Source organism: Orcinus orca, chromosome 3, assembly GCF_937001465.1.
Source record: "Orcinus orca chromosome 3, mOrcOrc1.1, whole genome shotgun sequence".
Taxonomy (NCBI): domain Eukaryota; kingdom Metazoa; phylum Chordata; class Mammalia; order Artiodactyla; family Delphinidae; genus Orcinus; species Orcinus orca.
In genome coordinates, this window is record NC_064561.1 from 15,776,860 (window position 1) to 15,795,407 (window position 18,548).

Sequence of the window (18,548 nt, forward strand, 5' to 3'; positions counted from 1 at the left end):
GGACCTAGAGTCTGTCTTACAGAGTGAAGTAAGTCAGAGAGAGAAAAACAAATACCGTATGCTAACACATATATGGAATCTAAAAAAGAAAATAATGGTACTGATGAACCTAGTGGCAGGACAGGAATAAAGATGTAGACATAGAGAATGGACATGAGGACACGGAGTGGGGCACAGGAAGCTGGGGCAAAGTGAGAGTAGCATCGACATATGTACACTACCGAATGTAAAATAGATAGCTAGTGGGAAGCAGCAGCATAGCACAGGGAGATCAGCTCGGTGCTTTGCAATGACCTAGAGAGGTGGGATAGGGAGGGTGGGAGGGAGACTCAAGAGGGAGGGGTTATGGGGATATATGTATGCATATGGCTGATTCACTTTGTAGTAAATCATAAACTAACACAGTATTGTGAAGCAACTGTACTCCAATAAAGATCTATTACAAAAAAAAAAAAGAAAAGAAAAAGAAAATCATATACGTGATAAAGATCTATCGATAGTACCCAGAATATACAAAAAACTCTTACAACTCAAAATTTAAAAAACAAAGAATCTAATTTTAAAATGGACAAAGGATTTCTCCAAAAAAAGATACACAAATGGCCAATAAGCACATGAAAAGATGCTCAATATCATTAGTCAGCAGGGAAACGCAAATCAAAACCACAACGAGATACCACTTCACATCCATTAGGACGGCTATAATTGAAAAGATGAACAAAAACAAGTGCTGGCAAAGATGTAGGGAAATTGGAACCTTTGTACACTGCTGGCAGAAATGTAAAATGGTGCAGCCGCTGTGTAAAAGAGTTTGTCAGTTCTTCTAAAAGTTAAACATAGAGTTTACCACCTGACCCAGCAATTCCACTCCTAGGTATAGATCCAAGAGAAATGAAAATGTATGTCCACACAAAAACTTGCACATGAATGTTCATAGCAGCATTATTCACAGTAGCCATAAACCAATGGATAAACATCATCCAATGAATGGATAAATCATCCATATACAGTGAAATATTTTTCAGCCATAAAAAGGAATGGCACACTGATATTTATTACATGGATAGACGTTGGAAACAAGCTCAGTAGGGCTTCCCTGGTGGAGCAGTGGTTGAGAGTCCGCCTGCCGATGCAGGAGACACGGGTTCGTGCCCAGGTCCGGGAAGATCCCACATGCCGCGGAGCAGCTAGGCCCATGAGCCATGGCCGCTGAACCTGCGTGTCCGGAGCCTGTGCTCCGCAACGGGAGAGGCCGCAACAGTGAGAAGCCCGCGTACCGCAAAAAAAAAAAAAAAAAAAAAAAAAAAACAAGCTCAGTAATAGAAACCAGGCATAAAAAGCCACATATTGTATAATTCCATTTACATGGAAAATTCAGAATAGGCAAACCCACACAGACAGAAAACAGATTAGTGGTTGCCAGGGGCTGGGGGAGGGGGAATGGGGAGTGACCGTCGATAGGTATAGGGTTTCTTTCTGGGATGATGAAAATGTTCCGGAGTTAGATGGTAGCATAACCTTGTGAATATATTAAAAACCACTGAACTACACATTTTTAAATGGTGAATGTTATGGTGTGCAAATACCTAAAAACTTTTAAATCCCAATAGAAAAGATAAGTTATGTACAGAGAAACAGAGATAAGAACGACATCATATTTCTCATTGGAAAGAATGCAAGCTAATAGAGGGTGGAGAAACATCTTTAAAGTATGGAAAGAAAAACTTGTCCTAGCAGAAATATCCTAAAGAAAAGCAAAATAAAGACATTTTTCAGATATACCCACACTACAGAAATTGCTCAAAGATGTCCTTCAGGCAGAAAGAAAGTGTTACAAGATAGAAATCCAGCCCTACATAGCAAAATAAAGAGCTTGGAAACGGAACTACTTAGGTAAATACAGAAGATCTCGTCTTATTTAAGATACTAGACTTGTTATATTTAATAGTTTTATTTTCCTTTTTGTTGAGAGAATTATAGATTCTCATGCTGTTCTAAGAGATAATGCAGAGATCCCATTTACTCTTCACCCAGTTTCCAGTGATGTTAACTTGTCTCATAGCTATAAAAGGTGACATTGCTATGATCCCTCGATCTTGTTCAGATTTCACAAGTTTCACACGAACTCCACTGAGAATATGTGTGTTTGTTTAACTTTATGCAATAAAATGAAATTTTATCATAATTGTTGCACATGTTAATAATTTGTTCCTTTTCCTTGCCAAGTAGTATTCCATAGAATAGCCATACCACAGTTGGACAGTTGGGTCATTACCAGTTTTTGGCTATTGGGAATAAAGTTGCTATGAGTATTTGGGCACAGGTTTTATTATGAATTTGAGTTTTTATTTCTCTGGGATAAATACCAAAAAAGGCAATTGTTACATCATACAGTAGCTACATAGTTTTGTGAGCAACTGCAAACTGTTTTTCAGAGTGGCTGCACCACTTTACACTCTCACCAGCAATGCACGGGAGATCCCATCAGGGAAATGGAAATAAAAACAGGCACATCTTCCGTGTGCTTATTTGCCTTCTGTATGTCCTCTCCCTTGAAATGTATGGAAAGGTCTTTTGCTCCTATTCTAAGTGGATTTTTAAAAAAATTTTATTGTTTAATTTTGAGCTTTCCTTTACATATTTTTTAGTCCTTTATAAGATATGTGATTTGCAGGTATTTTCTCCCAACCCATAGCTTTTCATCCTCAACACCTGGACTTCCTCAAAGCAAAAGGTTTGAACTCTGAGGAGGTCCAGTTTACCAATTTTTCCTTTTATGGGTCAAGTCTAAGCAGTCTTTTCCTAGCCCTAGGTCCTGAGAATCTCCTACTTTTTTCTAAAAGTTTTATAGCTTCATATTTTACATTTAAGTATTTAATCCATTTTGAGCTAATTTTCACATAAGGTCAAAGTTCATATTTTTGACTACGAGTGTTCAAATTACTCCAGCATCATTTGAAATTCCATCCTCGAATCTGAAATTCTATCCTTACTCCATTTAATTGCTTTTGCATTTTTGTCAAAAATCAGATGGATATATTTGTACTGAAGCTGTCTAGGGCCCGCCAGGAATCAGGGACAAAGACCAAATATATATTTCTTATCGTGCCACAGTGCCGTTAACCACCCACTGCGCCCATGGGGTACCTCCAAACCTTTCCAGGTTCCACCCCAGCCCAGCCACCTCTCAAGGGGGCTCCAAGAGAACACTCCATCCTCCACAGACATTCCAGCCCCAAATCCTGCCTGGCCTGAGGCCAATGGTTTCCAGCACTGCCTCTCCCAGCCAGGATCCCACCCTGACCCATCAAACCCGAGCGTGCACTCACGGTCCACGCGGAGCTCCGCTTTGGTAGAGGACACACCCACGCTGTTCTCAGCCAGGCAGCGGTAGACACCCATGTCTGCTGGCACCACAGCTGTGATGATGAGCTGGTGGCCGCCCTGCTGGTCCTCACTGATCATGTAGTGGTCATTCTCCTCCAGCACCCTCCCGTCCTTGAACCAGCGCACACTGGGCACGGGCTGGCCTGTCACCACACAGTCAAAGCTCACGGGGTACCCATCCAGCACCTCCTGATTCTGTAGCTCGGTCAGGAACACCGGGGCTGGGAAGGACGGGCAGGGCATACGACACATTAGCCTCAGGCTCCCCCAAGTTGCCCCAGCTGCCAGCAGTTCGATGTGTGTGATCTGCACAGCACCCATTCACATGAGCGCTCACAGAATGGGCGGCTAAACAGAATTCTGTCTCTGCCAACTGAGCTCTTCCCTCCGCCCCATGCTCTAGAAGAACCCTCTCTTCATTAGCCTGGTTCCCAAGCTACCATGAGGCCAGAGAGATAGCAGACAGGAAATGGGGAAGAAGGGGAAGTAAAGGGAAGACCAAGGCTGGTTGTCTGGGATTGGAAGCACGCTAGTAGCTCAGGATTAAAGAGGAGGAATGATGCTGTGGGTTTTTAATGATACTCCCTTTGCTGTTCCTAGGGAGATGCAAGTAAACAGTGAAATGACTTTTTAATTAACTTTAGTTGCTGGAGTGGGAAATGGGGTTCATGCTGGACTATGTGGAACCCTGCCTTTTGTACAGATTATATCTGAAACCCTCACGGGGGAAAAAATAACCCTAAACTCTAGGGTGTCAGTATTCCCGAACCCATTTCACAGAACAGAACTCTGAGGCTCCGAGAGGCTAATCAGTAGCAGGCAGAGCAGGGATTTCAGTTGAGCTCTGTCTAACCCCAAAGTCAGGGCTCCTCCCAGCTCAGTGGGCTGCATGTGCGAACAGCCAGAAGCTAAAGCCCCTTGAGCTAAACCTCCTTGAGTTTTCAGCTGACCCTGGTCACCGCTGCTGCTTTCGCTCTTCCTCTCCCCCCACCCCTGACCCAGGCAGCTTGCAGACTCACCTGCCTCTGCGGCCAGTACTGGCTCCGGAGGCGCTGCAGGGGTGGGGGCCACCTTGCCAATGCGCATCTCCACCCCATGCAGCCCCTGCTCTGACAGGCTGATGTCCACTCTGTTGTCCAGCGTGCCAAACATGTCCCGGAAGCAGGTGGCTGCCCGGCGGGCCTCGGCAAGCGTCTCGAAGCGGATGCAGATGGACTGTTCATCTTCGCGGTATGTCTGCCAGTCCCCAGGCTCCTCGGGCTCTGCCTTGCCCTTGTCAGCGCTGAAGATCTCCTCGTCTGAAACCTCTGCCGGGCCCTTGGTGCAGAACAGGCGGTGCAGCCGCCGGGCGGCCCGGCGGAAGTTGTCATCCAGCTCACTCCCGGAGGAACTCTCGGTCTCACTCTCCATCCCACTGACCACCACATAGGCACTGTGGGCCACACGGCCAAACTTGTTGCTCACCTGACAGGTGTAGTGGCCAGCGTCGGCCCGGCCCAGGCTAGTGACCAGCAGAGAGCAGGTGCCATCCCCAAGCTGGTCAATGTGGTGGTGCCGGCCATCAGTCAGCTGCACACCGTCCTTCAGCCAGTGGGCACGCACATCTGTCTTGCTGGACACTACACACTCCAGACGCAGGACATCTCCCACCTGTGCCACGGTGTCCCCAAACGTGTGGCAGAACACAGGCCCCTCCTGCTGCTGTATCTCCTTCCGGACCTTATAACCCTTGAAGGCAGCCTGGATCTTCACTGCTGCCTTGTCCACGGATAGGTCACCCAAGTCCCCAACGCTCAGGTCTCCTGGTGGTGGGGGTACTGAAGCTGGCTTCTCCTGCTGCTTTTGTGGCTTCCCAGAAGGGGCGGCTGGGGCCTCAACCTGTGTGCACAGATAAGGTGGGGCACCTGAGGCTCGGGACAGGGAAAGGATCGTGTAGGGACACACACAGGGCAGGGGGGAGCAGAGCCCAGGTCTCCTGCCCCAGCTCCATGCCTTGCTCCTGCATGCCTGCTGCCTGCTACCTGCTGTCAACTGCACTACCTTCACTGAGGCCAAATGCCTGATGGCTTCTGTTGCTTCCAAAAAGCAAGCCCACCCTCCCTAAAACTGCTTTCCCCAGAGCAGGACAGAGTTGTGAGAAATACCAAGGAGAGATAGGTTCCAGCTCTTCAGAAAAGAAGTTTTAACAGCCAGGTGGATGGATGGGTAGGTGGATGGTCGCTGGATGGGTAGATGGATGACCAACAGATGGGCAGATGGTGGGTGGGTGGAAGAAAGGATAAACGGATGGTGGATGGACCGACGGACAAGAGCGGAGAGATGATGTGTGGATGAATGACAGAGTGGCAAAGATCTAAGAGACCCAGGCCTCTCCTTGTAGGTCAAGCTGGAGACTCACCTTGCTGGCCAGTGGTGAGGCACTGGCCCTCCCAGCCTTCTTGAGGTAGGTCACCAGGGAAGGAGTGCCCGCACGGGACTCGTCGTCAGAGCTGGTGTGTGAGAGGTCAGCCTCGCCGGTGCGTGCCAGCTCGTCAGCCGTGGAAGAGTCCTCAGAGAGGTCGGGAGCCTCCTGCTCTACCTCCTGCCGCAGGCGCTGCGGGCGTCCGTCCTCCTCGGGCAGCTCGCTGATGGAGTCCAGCGTAGGCTCTCGGCTCATGCGGCGCTTCCGGGCCAGGGCCTCCCACAGGAGATGCAGGTCGCCTTCCTGGGCCGCCTCAGGGGGCAGGCTGGGCTGTGTGGGGACCTCATCTCCAGATTCTGGGGTCAGCACCACTGAGGAGGGCAGGAAACGGGTCAGTCAGGCAGGGACAGAGCCATAACCCCAGGCCGGCCTTAGCTACTGACCACGGTTCCCCTTATAGGCCTCTGCTGCCTGCCTGGGCCCCCAAGAGTTCTGATGCACCCTGCGTACAAGGTTTTCGAGGCTCTGAATGGCCCTCTCTAGGCCTCAGCATCCCCTGATCAACCCAGACCTCAGTCTTCCTCCTGCACAGGAGGGGATGACCACAGGGAACACCAGGCCAGGGTCAGTGCAGGTGCAGGGGGCTCAGAGTGTAGGGGGCTCAGAGTGCAGGGGGCTCAGAGTGCAGGGGGCTCAGAGTGGAGGAAGCTCAGAGTGCATGGGGCTCAGAGTGCAGGGGGCTCAGAGTGCAGGGGGCTCAGAGTGTAGGGGGCTCAGAGTGGAGGAAGCTCAGAGTGCAGGGGGCTCAGAGTGCAGGGGAGCTCAGAGTGGAGGAAGCTCAGAGTGCAGGGGGCTCAGAGTGCAGGGGGCTCAGAGTGCAGGGGGCCCAGAGTGCAGGGCGCCCAGAGTGCAGGGGGCTCAGAGTGCAGGGGGCTCAGAGTGCAGGGGGCCCAGAGTGCAGGGGGCTCAGAGTGCAGGGGGCTCAGAGTGCAGGGAGCTCAGAGTGCAGGGGGCTCAGAGTGCAGGGAGCTCAGAGTGCAGGGGAGCTCAGAGTGCAGGGAGCTCAGAGTGCAGGGGGCTCAGAGTGCAGGGGGCTCAGAGTGTAGGGAGCTCAGAGTGCAGGGGGCTCAGAGTGCAGGGGGCTCAGAGTGCAGGGAGCTCAGAGTGCAGGGGGCTCAGAGTGCAGGGGGCTCAGAGTGCAGGGGGCTCAGAGTGGAGGGGAGCTCAGAGTGCAGGGGAGCTCAGAGTGTAGGGGGCTCAGAGTGCAGGGAGCTCAGAGTGCAGGGGAGCTCAGAGTGCAGGGGAGCTCAGAGTGGAGGGAGTTCAGAGTGCAGGGGAGCTCAGAGTGCAGGGGGCTCAGAGTGCAGGGGGCTCAGAGTGGAGGGGAGCTCAGAGTGCAGGGGAGCTCAGAGTGCAGGGGAGCTCAGAGTGGAGGGAGCTCAGAGTGCAGGGGAGCTCAGAGTGCAGGGGGCTCAGAGTGCAGGGGGCTCAGAGTGCAGGGGGCTCAGAGTGGAGGGGAGCTCAGAGTGCAGGGGGCTCAGAGTGCAGGGGGCTCAGAATGGAGGGGAGCTCAGAGTGCAGGGGAGCTCAGAGTGCAGGGGGCTCAGAGTGCAGGGGAGCTCAGAGTGCAGGGAGCTCAGAGTGCAGGGGGCTCAGAGTGCAGGGGGCTCAGAGTGCAGGGGGCTCAGAGTGCAGGGAGCTCAGAGTGCAGGGGAGCTCAGAGTGCAGGGAGCTCAGAGTGCAGGGGGCTCAGAGTGCAGGGGGCTCAGAGTGTAGGGAGCTCAGAGTGCAGGGGGCTCAGAGTGCAGGGGGCTCAGAGTGCAGGGAGCTCAGAGTGCAGGGGGCTCAGAGTGCAGGGGGCTCAGAGTGCAGGGGGCTCAGAGTGCAGGGGGCTCAGAGTGGAGGGGAGCTCAGAGTGCAGGGGAGCTCAGAGTGTAGGGGGCTCAGAGTGCAGGGAGCTCAGAGTGCAGGGGAGCTCAGAGTGCAGGGGAGCTCAGAGTGGAGGGAGCTCAGAGTGCAGGGGAGCTCAGAGTGCAGGGGGCTCAGAGTGCAGGGGGCTCAGAGTGCAGGGGGCTCAGAGTGGAGGGGAGCTCAGAGTGCAGGGGAGCTCAGAGTGCAGGGGGCTCAGAGTGCAGGGGGCTCAGAGTGCAGGGGGCTCAGAATGGAGGGGAGCTCAGAGTGCAGGGGAGCTCAGAGTGCAGGGGGCTCAGAGTGCAGGGGGCTCAGAGTGGAGGGGGCTCAAAATGCAGGGAGCTCAGAGTGCAGGGGGCTCAGAGTGCAGGGGGCTCAGAGTGCAGGGGGCTCAGAGTGGAGGGATCCAACGCTTTAAGGAACCAGCAGTGGGCACCAAGGGCTGCATTGGCCGGGATCCCACTCAGAGAGCGATGTGACCTCAGATGCCAATGATGTGGGTTCTGACAGGAGGCTGAGCCACAGGGATCTGTGCATCTCCCCACCCCGGGCCTCAGTCTTTCTTGGTGTGAGGCAGTGTCCTCAGGAGGACCTCCTGCAGTTCCCCGAGAGAACCAGTGAGCAAAAGGGCTGGCCCACTCCACATCCCAGGGCTCCTCCCTCCACTGGGCACGCTGGGCCCTGGAAGACATACCCTGGAAGGCAGCAGCCGCCACAGAGACAGGGTCCCGTGCAGGGGCACAGCGATACTCGCCCTGGTCCTCCTCTGAGAAGTCCCGAATCAACAGCGTCTGCTGCCGACCCCGGCTGAGAAGCTGGAAGCGCCCACTGGGCTGGATGCGCTCTGTTCCCTTCAGCCAGATGACCTCACCAGCCTCGGCCACCTCACACTCCAGACACAAGTCCTCCCCAGCTGCCACCTGCCGGCTCTCAGGGGCAGGGGGTGCAAGCGTGGGCTCCTGGGGCTCTGCTGGGAGAAGTAGTCAGGAACAGGAGGGGTGCATCAGTATGGACGTGGGCAGGGACCCCCAGCTTAGAGAGGCCTTGAGGTCTCCAGGCTGAACCCCCACCCTTATAAACCAGGACCAAGGCAGTAACTCACCAAGCCTCACTGTCTGCGGCAGGTACACAGGCTCCCCAGCGCCTGCCGCGCCCACTGCGGCCACACGGAAGCGGTAGGTCTCCCCGGGGACCAGGCCATCCACCAGGCACTCGGGCCCGGGCACCAGCTCGTGGCACAGCTGCCACTCTCCTGTGGCCGCTGCCTTCACCTCTACCCGATAGCCACAGAGACCGCCTCCGCCGTCATTCGTGGGAGCCACCCAAGACAGTGTCACGGAGCTGCCACTGCGCCCCACCACCTCGGCGTCCTCTGGGGGATCGGGGAGGCCTGCGGGGGCGGGCAGGAGGCACAAGGTCAGTGCAGCGGCTGGCAGTCAGCACCCACAGCCCCGCCCACCCTGGGGTCTGCTGGTGGGGCACAGTATGGTCCACCCCTCAGAGTCCTGTGAGCAGCTGTGCCCTACAGCCCGGCCTTTCTGAAGGGGCGAGGATGGAGCGTTTAAGTCACAGGAAGACTGTGTGCCCAGAGGCCACCAAGCGTGGGGGGCCACGGAGAGCCCCCAGCAGCCTCTGAAGCTGAAACCTCCTGCCCCCCGACCTGTCTCCCCGAGAGCCCTGGACCCGAGCTGCAGCAGGCAGACCCAAGCCACCCACCCAGCACAGTGAGCCTCGCAGAGGCCACGGCATCACGGGCGGCGAAGGTGACCTCGCCGGCGTGGTGCGGCCGGGCCCGGTGCAGCAGCAGGGTGTGGTGGCTGCCTTCGGCGGTGACTGTCCAGTCTGCGTCGTCAGGCTGCACCGAGGCTCCGTTTATGTACCAGGTCGCCTCACCCACCGGCACTGTCTCGCTGAGCGTGCAGCTGAAGCTGGCCCGCCCCCCGGCCAGCACGGCTGCGTCCCGGGGTGCCTCCAAGACCTCCAAGCGCCAGCCTGTGGGGCGGGGTGGCAGTGTGAGCTCAGGGGCCAAGGGGTGGCCTGGGGCGGGGCGGGGCTCGGAGACACCCATGCACCCCCTCCCGTCGCCCCCGAGAAGAGGAGGGCACCAGCCTCAGGTGGGAGTGGCCTCAGAGATCAACGTCCCCAAGGCTACCACCCCGTGCTCCTGTAGGCAAGTCTCAGAAATCGATGCCCTTCCCAGAGGCCCCAGCTTCCCCCCCCAACCCCGCACTCCACCCCTGACCAAGCAGCTGGGTACCCAGTGGGAGGAGTCTCTAAGACCCACGCCCCCCTGCTGCCCCAGCCCTGGCCTACTACCCACAGCCAAATATCCAGTGAGAGGGGTCTCAGTAACCTATGCCCCCTCCTAGGACCCCACCCCCCTCGCACCCCACAGTGTGATATCTCGTGCTCGTGGGAGGGTTCCAAGAGGCTCATGCCTCCTGCATCCCTGGCCTCAGCCCCTCCCCCTGCACCCAAGCAGTGAGGTATCCGGTGTCTGGTGGGAGAGGTTGAAGAGTCCCAAGTTCCCACACAGTGGCCCTAGCCCACCCACCCCCGCCCCCTGCAGCGTGTGGTATTTGGTAGGATGGGTCTGAGAGACTCACACACAGCCTGTGGTCCCAGCTCCACCCCCAGCATCCCTGCAGTGGGTGATCCCGTGGGAGGGGTCTCAGCGACTGACCGCCCCCCTACATCCCCACCCTCCCACACTCTTGCAGTGGGGTATCAGTGGGAGGGATCGCAGAGAACCACCCTCCGCCCTTGGACCCAGCCCACCCTCCCGACCCCACCACTCTAACCCCGGACTGTGAGGAAGGCAGATGTCACCACGTCCCCCGCCAGGAAGGTCACCCGGCAGCTGTCTCGAGGCCGCAGGTTTTTGAGCAGCAGCAGGTGCCGCAGGCCGTTCTCAAAGTAAACCACCTCGGCGTTCTCAGAGGTGCGCACCGGCTCATCATCCAGCAGCCAGGTGTGGGCGGCCACCTCCGGCTGGGACAAGAGGCACTCGAACAGCGCCTCACCGCCCTCAGGTGCCTCCACGTTTTCCAGGCCTCTCACCACGGTGTTCTTGGCTGCAGAAAGAAGGTGGCTCAGGGCGTTCTCAGGGCTTCTCCAGCCCAGCACCCCCAAGAGTCACGTGGAAGAGCCCCCCTCAGGACAAAGGGCCTAAGAGAATGCAGCCAGGTGGGGGGCGTCTTCCCGAGGCCCTGCCCATCCCCATGCCCTCACCAGCCCTGCGGCTGGGAAGGAGGGTCCTCCCCACCTCACATGTGAGAAGCCTCACGAATGTTCACAGCCTGAAAGTTCACTGGCAGCCACAGCCGGGCTCAAACCCAGACGGAGGTTTAGGCCTCTCAGCTTTGCTGCAGCATGGGGCTCTGGAAAAGTGTTCCATTCCTTTCCTCCCTCAGCCAGGCTGGCAGACCTGTCGGGCTCTCCCCTCACTCACTCAGATCAGACAGACCTCTGCCCTAATTTTCAGCCTGACCTAATTCTCTTGTACATACAGCCCAGGGGTCAGTCATAAGCAGCTATGCATTTTTCCTGGAAGCCATGATGTCAGGCCTGGGCACGCCAAGCCCCAGATCCAGCTCAATGCCTGGTCCCCAAGGGCTTGCCACCTCCAAGAGTCAATTCCCATGACAGGCCACCTGGACCCAAGGTGATCCAGTGGGCTTCAAAGTCCACGGGGGCTTCCTGAATGAGGTGGATCTCTGAGGATGGGTAGGGGAGGTGTCCAGGCAAGGGAAGAAATAGGAGGGGACACCAAGATGGGACTGAAAAGGGATTCGTGGCAGGGGGGTAGCAGGGAGCCAAGCCAGTGGGGTGAAGGATGTAAAACAAGGTGGGGGGCGATAGGCAGGGGTGAGGGCAGGCAGGAAAGGAGCACCACATCACCCAAGGCTGTACAGGATGCTGGGGAGGTCTGGCCTTGACCCACACGACAGCAAGGAGCCACTGCAGTCACCGAGGGGGTGGCAGCCTGGCCGAAGCTCCAGGTCCACAGCCCCAGCTGCTGTCTGGGGTATGCACCCCGAATGGAACCAGCACAAAGCCCTGATGCTCCCTCCTAGCTCGTCCACAGAGTCCACACACCCCTCAGGCAGGGGTGCCCACTCTGGACAGGGGTCCCCGAGGAGTTAAGAGGGGAGGGCATCTCAGAGCAGAGGACCCACGGGGCCCATCCACATCCCTCTCCTTGCCACCCTCCTGGCCCTGGTCTGCTCACATCACAGACCAGACTCCCCCCCATAACCCTGGCTCCTTTCCTCCCTAGGTCAGAACTGACAGAACCAACGGGGACCTAGGAGTGCATCCCACACCTCCACTGTGCTTGGACGGCTGCGACCAGTCCCATCAGGGCTGCAGCTGCTCTTGGCCGCGATGAGATGGGTCGGGGACAGGGAGAAGGCTGGGCCTGCAATCAGCGCTGGAGTTCACCCACCTTAGCTGCTATCCAAGGATCAAGGCTGCTTTATTTCTATAAAAGCCCAGATATTAAAGCAGCAGTGGTGAGCCCCTGAGGTCTCCCTCCTGCCACATCTCCTGCTTCTCTGCATTTTGTTCTCTACTCCCTGCCTGAGGCCTGAAGGCTCTGCCCCAGATGTCCACAAGCCCCCACCCCCGCTGCCTCCTTCAGGCCCAGGTCCACACTGCAGCCCCTCCCCACAGCTCTTCTCACATTTTCCTTCAGCTCCCACAGGAATGTCACCCCCTGAAGGGAGAGAGTTTTGTCTGTTCACTGCTGTGCCCCCAGGGGCCAAAAAAATAGTGTTTAAAAACTTAAGTTATTGAACTAGTGTGTGAATGGGGTGTGAGCGACCTCAGGCGGCCAGTGGCCCAGACCAGGTCCCACCTGCTCTTCCCAGCTTGGATGGCCCCTTGACCACTGCCTGCCAGCTGCCAGCTCACTCACCACTGGGAACGTTTCAGGTTTTCCCCACTAGACAGTGGCTTCAGCCAAATGGCACCTCCACCCCTGCAGAGCTGCAGCCCATTGTCTCCCCTCCCTGGCCCCCCATAGGGTATCCTGGCTGTGTTGCAGGTAGGGAAGTGGGGCTCAGGGCGTCCTCTGAGTGACCAGCCCGGGAAGGGGCAGAGCTGGGGTCTGAGCTCAGTATTCGTGGAGCTCAGCCAGTGGCCCTCCTCTGCTCTAGGACACAGCCCCGTCTATGGCCACACAGGTCCCAGGCCTGCCCACCCGCCTGCGTGCCTGGAAGCTGCCTCCCTGCCTGCCTCTACCTCCACCCCTCCCCGACAGGCTGTGCTGGATACAGATTCTTCAAGCAGCCTCTGCCCTTGTGTTTTCTAGCTGTGCTGTCCTGTCAGGCTGCCTGGGGAGGAGGAGGGGTCTGGGTGGGTAGGCTCAGAGCCTAGGATATGCTTACTGGGGTCCCACCTTTCTAGCACGCTGTCCCTGCCTGCCATTTCACCACTATGGCTCCACGCGAGCAGCACCATGGCTGTGCTGGGCCTGGGGCTGCCCACCAGACGGCCTCACCTTGCACTTGCAGCAGGGCCACCACGCGGGTGCCCGCGGCCTCACAAGTATAGATGCCGCTGTCGCAGGGCAAGGCCGGCCTGAAGGACAGCCTGGCCACGGTCCAGTCCTGCTCTATGATGACACGGCGCCCATCAGCGCACACCTCCTGCTCGTCCTTCGTCCACGTGGCCTGCACGGGCCGTGAGTACTGGCAGAGGAGTTCAGCCGGGCCACCCTCCTCCACTGCCAGGTCCTGCATGGCACTGACCACTTCCACTGTGGGATCTGTCGGCCGACAGGCCAGGCACGCGTCAGCTGGAGCAGTGTGACTGCGGCCCACCCACCCTCTGCAGTCAGCATCAGCGACTCGGAGGCAAGCAAAAGCAGGGCTGTGGTAGAAGGGGGACTCACCCCGGTGACCCAGGGCCCTCCATGTAGGGCAAACCTTGCCCCCATACACCCCCGCCCACAGCAGACTGTTGGCTCAGTCTCCATCCACTGGGCCTCTCCTAGCCACTGTTTCCCCTGAGCCCTCGCTTCCTCTAGCCCAGGGCGCATGTTGCCCCAGTAGGACACAACAACCACTCCTGAAAGCCCTTGGGCCCGTTTGGGCTCCACAGCTCCGAGGGGCACTTGGCACCCCCAGCCTGACTTATCCCTTCTCCAGGGGCCTTGTCGCTCACCCCCTCAGGGCTCCCATCCCATCCCCATCTGCTGAAATCCTATCAACAAACGGTTTGTCCCTCTGACCTGGGCAAATGTCCACATTTATTCTGCAAGAGCACGGAGGAAGCCAGTTGACAAATATGCCAGTCGAAGCCACACTGGGCTGCTGTGCCAGAAGTGCCCAGTGCCCTCACTGGGAGGGGGGCTGAGGGGGTTCCCTGGAAGCCCACTACCCTCCCCAAGGACTAGCTCTTTCCCAGTAAAGGTGCAAGACCCTGACCAAGCCAACAGCACAGGAAGCAGCTACAAGCAAGGACAGTGCAGGCCATGCCCGGGGCTGGGAAAGCTGCCTGCACCTCTAGGCTGCTCTCTGGGCATGTGACTGAGGGAGGGGCAACCGCAGAGTGGTGGCCAGGTGGGCAGCCGTGCCCAGGGCCCTATAAGCAGGTGGGAATGGGGTCGGCCTCCAGTTTCACTGCTGAGTCCAGCCTTCTTTCTCATCCCCCAGGTGGGACTGCAGCCTGCCCACAGTGCACACTCATGGTACACACGGAGAGATGCCCAGTGTGCGTGCTGGAGGCCAGTCCCTGAATTCCCACCCTGGGAGCCCGCAGGAAGCATGCAGGGGCAGCAGGGGCAGAAGCTCCAGCATAGGGCAGGGTTCCGTCGGCTGGTACCTTTGACCAACAACTTGGCCCTGGAGACCAAGGGCCCTGCCCGGAAGGTGATGGTGCCTGAGTCAGTGACCCCCAGGCCTGAGAGCGTGAGAGAATGGAAGGTCCCATCACGCACGGAGATGGCACTCTGGGGGCCGTCCTGCAGCAGGGTCCCATCCAGCCACCAGTGGGCCTCCGGCCCACCCGCACGGGACACCTCACAGGAGAACGTGGCCACCTCCCCCGCAAAGACGTCCACGTTCTGTAAGCCACGTACCAGGCACGGTGCTGCCTCTGTGCAAGAGGGTGAAAGGAGGGGAGCTGGGGCCACCCTGAGGTCCACCATGCTGGAGGCAGCCTGGGGCTGGGGTCTAGAAATCTACCCAGGCCAGCTGGCACACCTTGCTCACAGAATGAGACGTGAAGACCACCCATAGCCTGTGGAAAGCCAGCTCAGCCCCCCTGCACCTCACAGCCCCCTTCAGAACATGTTCGGTTTCATCAAAGGAGACCAATGACCTGCATCTCACCCTTTTCAGAAGGCAGAATTGACAAGCCCCAAGTCTCATGGCTGCCATCTTTATGGGGTTCGGTGTGGGATAGAGAAGAGAGGTCATGGGGTTCACCTCTCTGAGATGGAGGGGGTCTGCTCAGGAAGTGAGCCTTCCTTCCTGGGAGTGTGGAAGCAGATGCTTCTCCCATCCCCAGAGGGCCATTTGTCCAGATGTCCCCTAAGGTCCCTTTGGCCCTAAGATTCTGGGGCCCTAATGCAAAATGGCAATTTCCCCCTGACCTGTCACACAGCAGGGCGTGAGCCCAGGGGGTTTCCCAGATGCCTGCACACCCGCCCCAGCCAGGCTCTCCCTCAGAAGCCCTCCACGTCCCTCCTAGGCATGCACAATCAACTCTCTAGTCCCAGGCCCACACCAGCCCCTCCATGTTCTCCCAAGAGCGCACATCTAACTGTATCCCCAACCTGCTCCACCAGCTCCCCATTCCCATCTTCAGCACAGTTCCCAAGCTTCCCTGTATCCCACCAACCACCCATCTGCACAAGCTCATGCTCATGGCCCTCTGCCTGAAGCCATAGCTGCTGTCTGTACATGAGCCAGTTTGCCCCAGCTGGGGACACCGGGTTGAGAGGGGCCAAGGCACTTCCCTCAGTGGGATCTGCAAGACCCAACCCAGCTCCATGCTGCCTCTCACAGACACCCACTCTGATGAATACATGAGGCCCCTCCTGGCCTGACTCTGCTCAGGACACACAGGATACTGCCCCTTCCCATCACTCAACTTGAGGGCACTGCACTCTGGAGACTTTCCCAGCCCCACAGGCCACATGAAGACTCGAGGTGGGGACACCTGGGACTCAGGACACACTGTCTCCATGTACAACTCCCCCAGCAGACTGGGGACTCACTGAGGGGAGAGCTGCAAATGGCCCCTCTCGAGGTAGATAGTAAATATATGATGGACAGACAGTGGATGGATGAGTGGATGGATGGGTTAGTGGATGGATAGGTGAATGGATGGTGGATGGATGGACAGATAATGGATAAATGATGGCTGGCTGGGATGGCTGAATGGTAGATGGATAAACGGATGGATAGGTGGATGAATGGGTAGATGGTGGACAGATGGATGAATGGATGGACATAGGGATGGATGGTAGTAGAATGATGGTTAGATGGATGGATGGTGGATGGATGGATGATTGATGGTGGACAGATGGTGGACAGATGGGTAGATGCTAGATGCATGGGGAGATGGTGGCTCGATGGATGGATAGACGGATGAATTAATGATGGATAGATGGTGGATGGATAAATGTATTGATGGTAGATAATGGTGGGTGGATGGATGGATGGACGAAGGATGGTGGATGAATGGATGGATGCTGAATAAATGGATGGACGGATGGATCGAAGGATGGATGGAATAGAGGGGTGGATGGATGCATGCATGCATAGATGGATGGGTAAATGGTGGATGGGTTGATGGCCAGTGGATGGTAGATGGACAGGACCAGTATGAGAACCAGGAGCAGGACAGCAAGGGAGGGTCTCTCATGGCCAGGTATCCAGAGATGACTAACTCTGGGGACAAGGTATAACAAGTTGAAGGTCCTTAAATCCTATTTGCATGTCTGGGCTCAGGTATACTATGCCCCAAACCACTCACGTGTCACAGGTGTGCTATTGTATCAATATCTGGGAGCCTGTCAGGTATGCAGGTGTGTGTAAATGTGGACAAGAGCACACAAACCTGCATCACAAGGAGTAGCTATATGGAGGGTACAAGTCCAGAAGGCCCTGCCTCCATCTCAGGGCCCAGGTCCCCAGCAGCCAGACTCCCCATCTCCCCTCCTACACACAGCACTGATCCCACACAAGGACCCAACATACACCAGAATTTCTCAGGCTAATCTTCACTAGCCCACCTCCAGTGGCTTTAGTGGTCAAGAGTGGAAAACTGTCACCCCACAGCAAGATCACTGCTGGAAGGCTCAGGTTTCTGGCCTTACCACCTGCCAACGGCTCCTTGAGTAGGGAAACATGGACACCTACAAGCAGGAAGGCTGGGTGTAGGAGGGGGCTGCCCACCTGTGACCTTCAGCTGGGCCTCTGAGCGACATGAGCCCACTTGGAAACTGATGGTTCCGGCATCTTCAGGGGTCACCTGTGGAAGCAGAGATGGGGGCATCAGCCCAGCAGTGCCATTTCAACCACCCCTACTTTGCAAGTCCCCAGCCCATTTCCACTGGAGTTGAAACCTTCCCTCTCCCACCCCTGGGGGGTGGGAAGGCCCCTGGATGCATTGCGGGGCACAGGCAGGTCTGGGGAACACCACCTTGTGCAGGGTGAGCAAGTGGAGTGTGCCATGCTCCACCGTGATGTCGTTCATCTCGTTGGCCTGCAGGGGCACCCCTCCCAGGGCCCAGTGGGCCTCCTGGCCCAAGGCCCTTGACAGTCGGCACTGGAAGTGGGCGTCCTGGCCCTCGCTGAGCTGCACATCCTGCAGGGACTCCAGGATGGTCACCTCAGGGGCTGCATGGGTTGGGGGTGGGGTAGAGGCATGGCATCAGCCTCCGTGTCTGGGATGCCCCTCCCCCACCATCAGGAGCCCCTCCCAGTCCCCAGGGTCTGCCCCCAGCACCCCTGCCCCAATCCCCGAAGACAAGCACACTGGGCACCACTCTACCCCAACATCTTGGGTCACCCCAGAATCACTCATTCACCACCAGTTCCCCACCCTCAAAGGCAGGAAACCTTGTCATCTATCACTGTCCCTTGACAGGGCCTGGCCCAAGGAGGACCTGGATGTTCTGGCCCCAAGCGCAGTGAGCAGTGAGGCCCAGCTCCTGCTACCTGTGACGGTGAGCTGGGCAGAGGACGTGTGGAGGCCCACGCGGAAGGAGACAGTGCCCGCATCCTCGGGAGTCACGCTCTTCAGCCGCAGTGTGTGGGTGCGGCCCCCCCGCACGGCCACTTCTGTCACCTCACTGCTCTGCAGTGGCAGGCCCTGGAGGCGCCACTCCACATCCACGAACCCAGCCCGCGACACTTCACAGCTGAACTCTGCTTCCCCGTCGGCCTGCACCTCGGTGTCAACCAGGCCCCGCACAATGGTCACCTCGGGCTCTGGAGTGTGGGCAAAGGGGGCCTTTACCAGCCAGGTCAGAGCACCTGGGCCAAGCTCCCATGCCCCCCGCCCCAACTCACCTCCAGGAAGCCCTCCCAGGCACTCTCGTGCTCTTCTCCTGCCACACAGCCTCTATCTGCCCCACGTGAGATTCATCACCCAGCTGGCTCACAACACAGCTCCCTACCACGACACTGAGCTACTGGGGACAGAGCTTGGGCTGGGGGCACCTCTGTCTGGAGGAAGCGGGCAAGGGACTGTGGGGTGGTGGGCTGCTTTTGTTCCTTCCCCCACCTGTGGCCAGCCCTGCCCTGGCTGGGACACCAGGGAGGCAAGACCTTCAGGACAGACAGGCAGGAGCTCACAGAGGGTGGCCCAGGCCAGGCTACCCCACCTGCTG

At 57.3% G+C, this 18,548-nt stretch overlaps 1 protein-coding gene across 3 annotated transcripts in view; it reads right to left on the bottom strand.

Annotated features, from left to right (window-relative positions):
• OBSCN (obscurin, cytoskeletal calmodulin and titin-interacting RhoGEF) overlaps positions 1-18,548 on the bottom strand; it is a 146,700-nt gene that overhangs the window by 45,016 nt on the left and 83,136 nt on the right. For all 3 annotated transcript variants that reach the window (XM_049708314.1, XM_049708315.1, XM_049708316.1), the window contains exons 52-63: positions 17,875-18,147; positions 17,357-17,553; positions 17,110-17,185; positions 14,528-14,800; positions 13,203-13,469; positions 10,501-10,773; positions 9,416-9,691; positions 8,802-9,089; positions 8,394-8,669; positions 5,786-6,159; positions 4,407-5,265; positions 3,330-3,608 (exon numbers count right to left, since the gene is read on the bottom strand). In XM_049708314.1, coding sequence (XP_049564271.1) covers positions 3,330-3,608; positions 4,407-5,265; positions 5,786-6,159; positions 8,394-8,669; positions 8,802-9,089; positions 9,416-9,691; positions 10,501-10,773; positions 13,203-13,469; positions 14,528-14,800; positions 17,110-17,185; positions 17,357-17,553; positions 17,875-18,147 — 3,711 coding nt within the window. The remainder of the gene's footprint in view (positions 1-3,329; positions 3,609-4,406; positions 5,266-5,785; positions 6,160-8,393; positions 8,670-8,801; positions 9,090-9,415; positions 9,692-10,500; positions 10,774-13,202; positions 13,470-14,527; positions 14,801-17,109; positions 17,186-17,356; positions 17,554-17,874; positions 18,148-18,548) is intronic.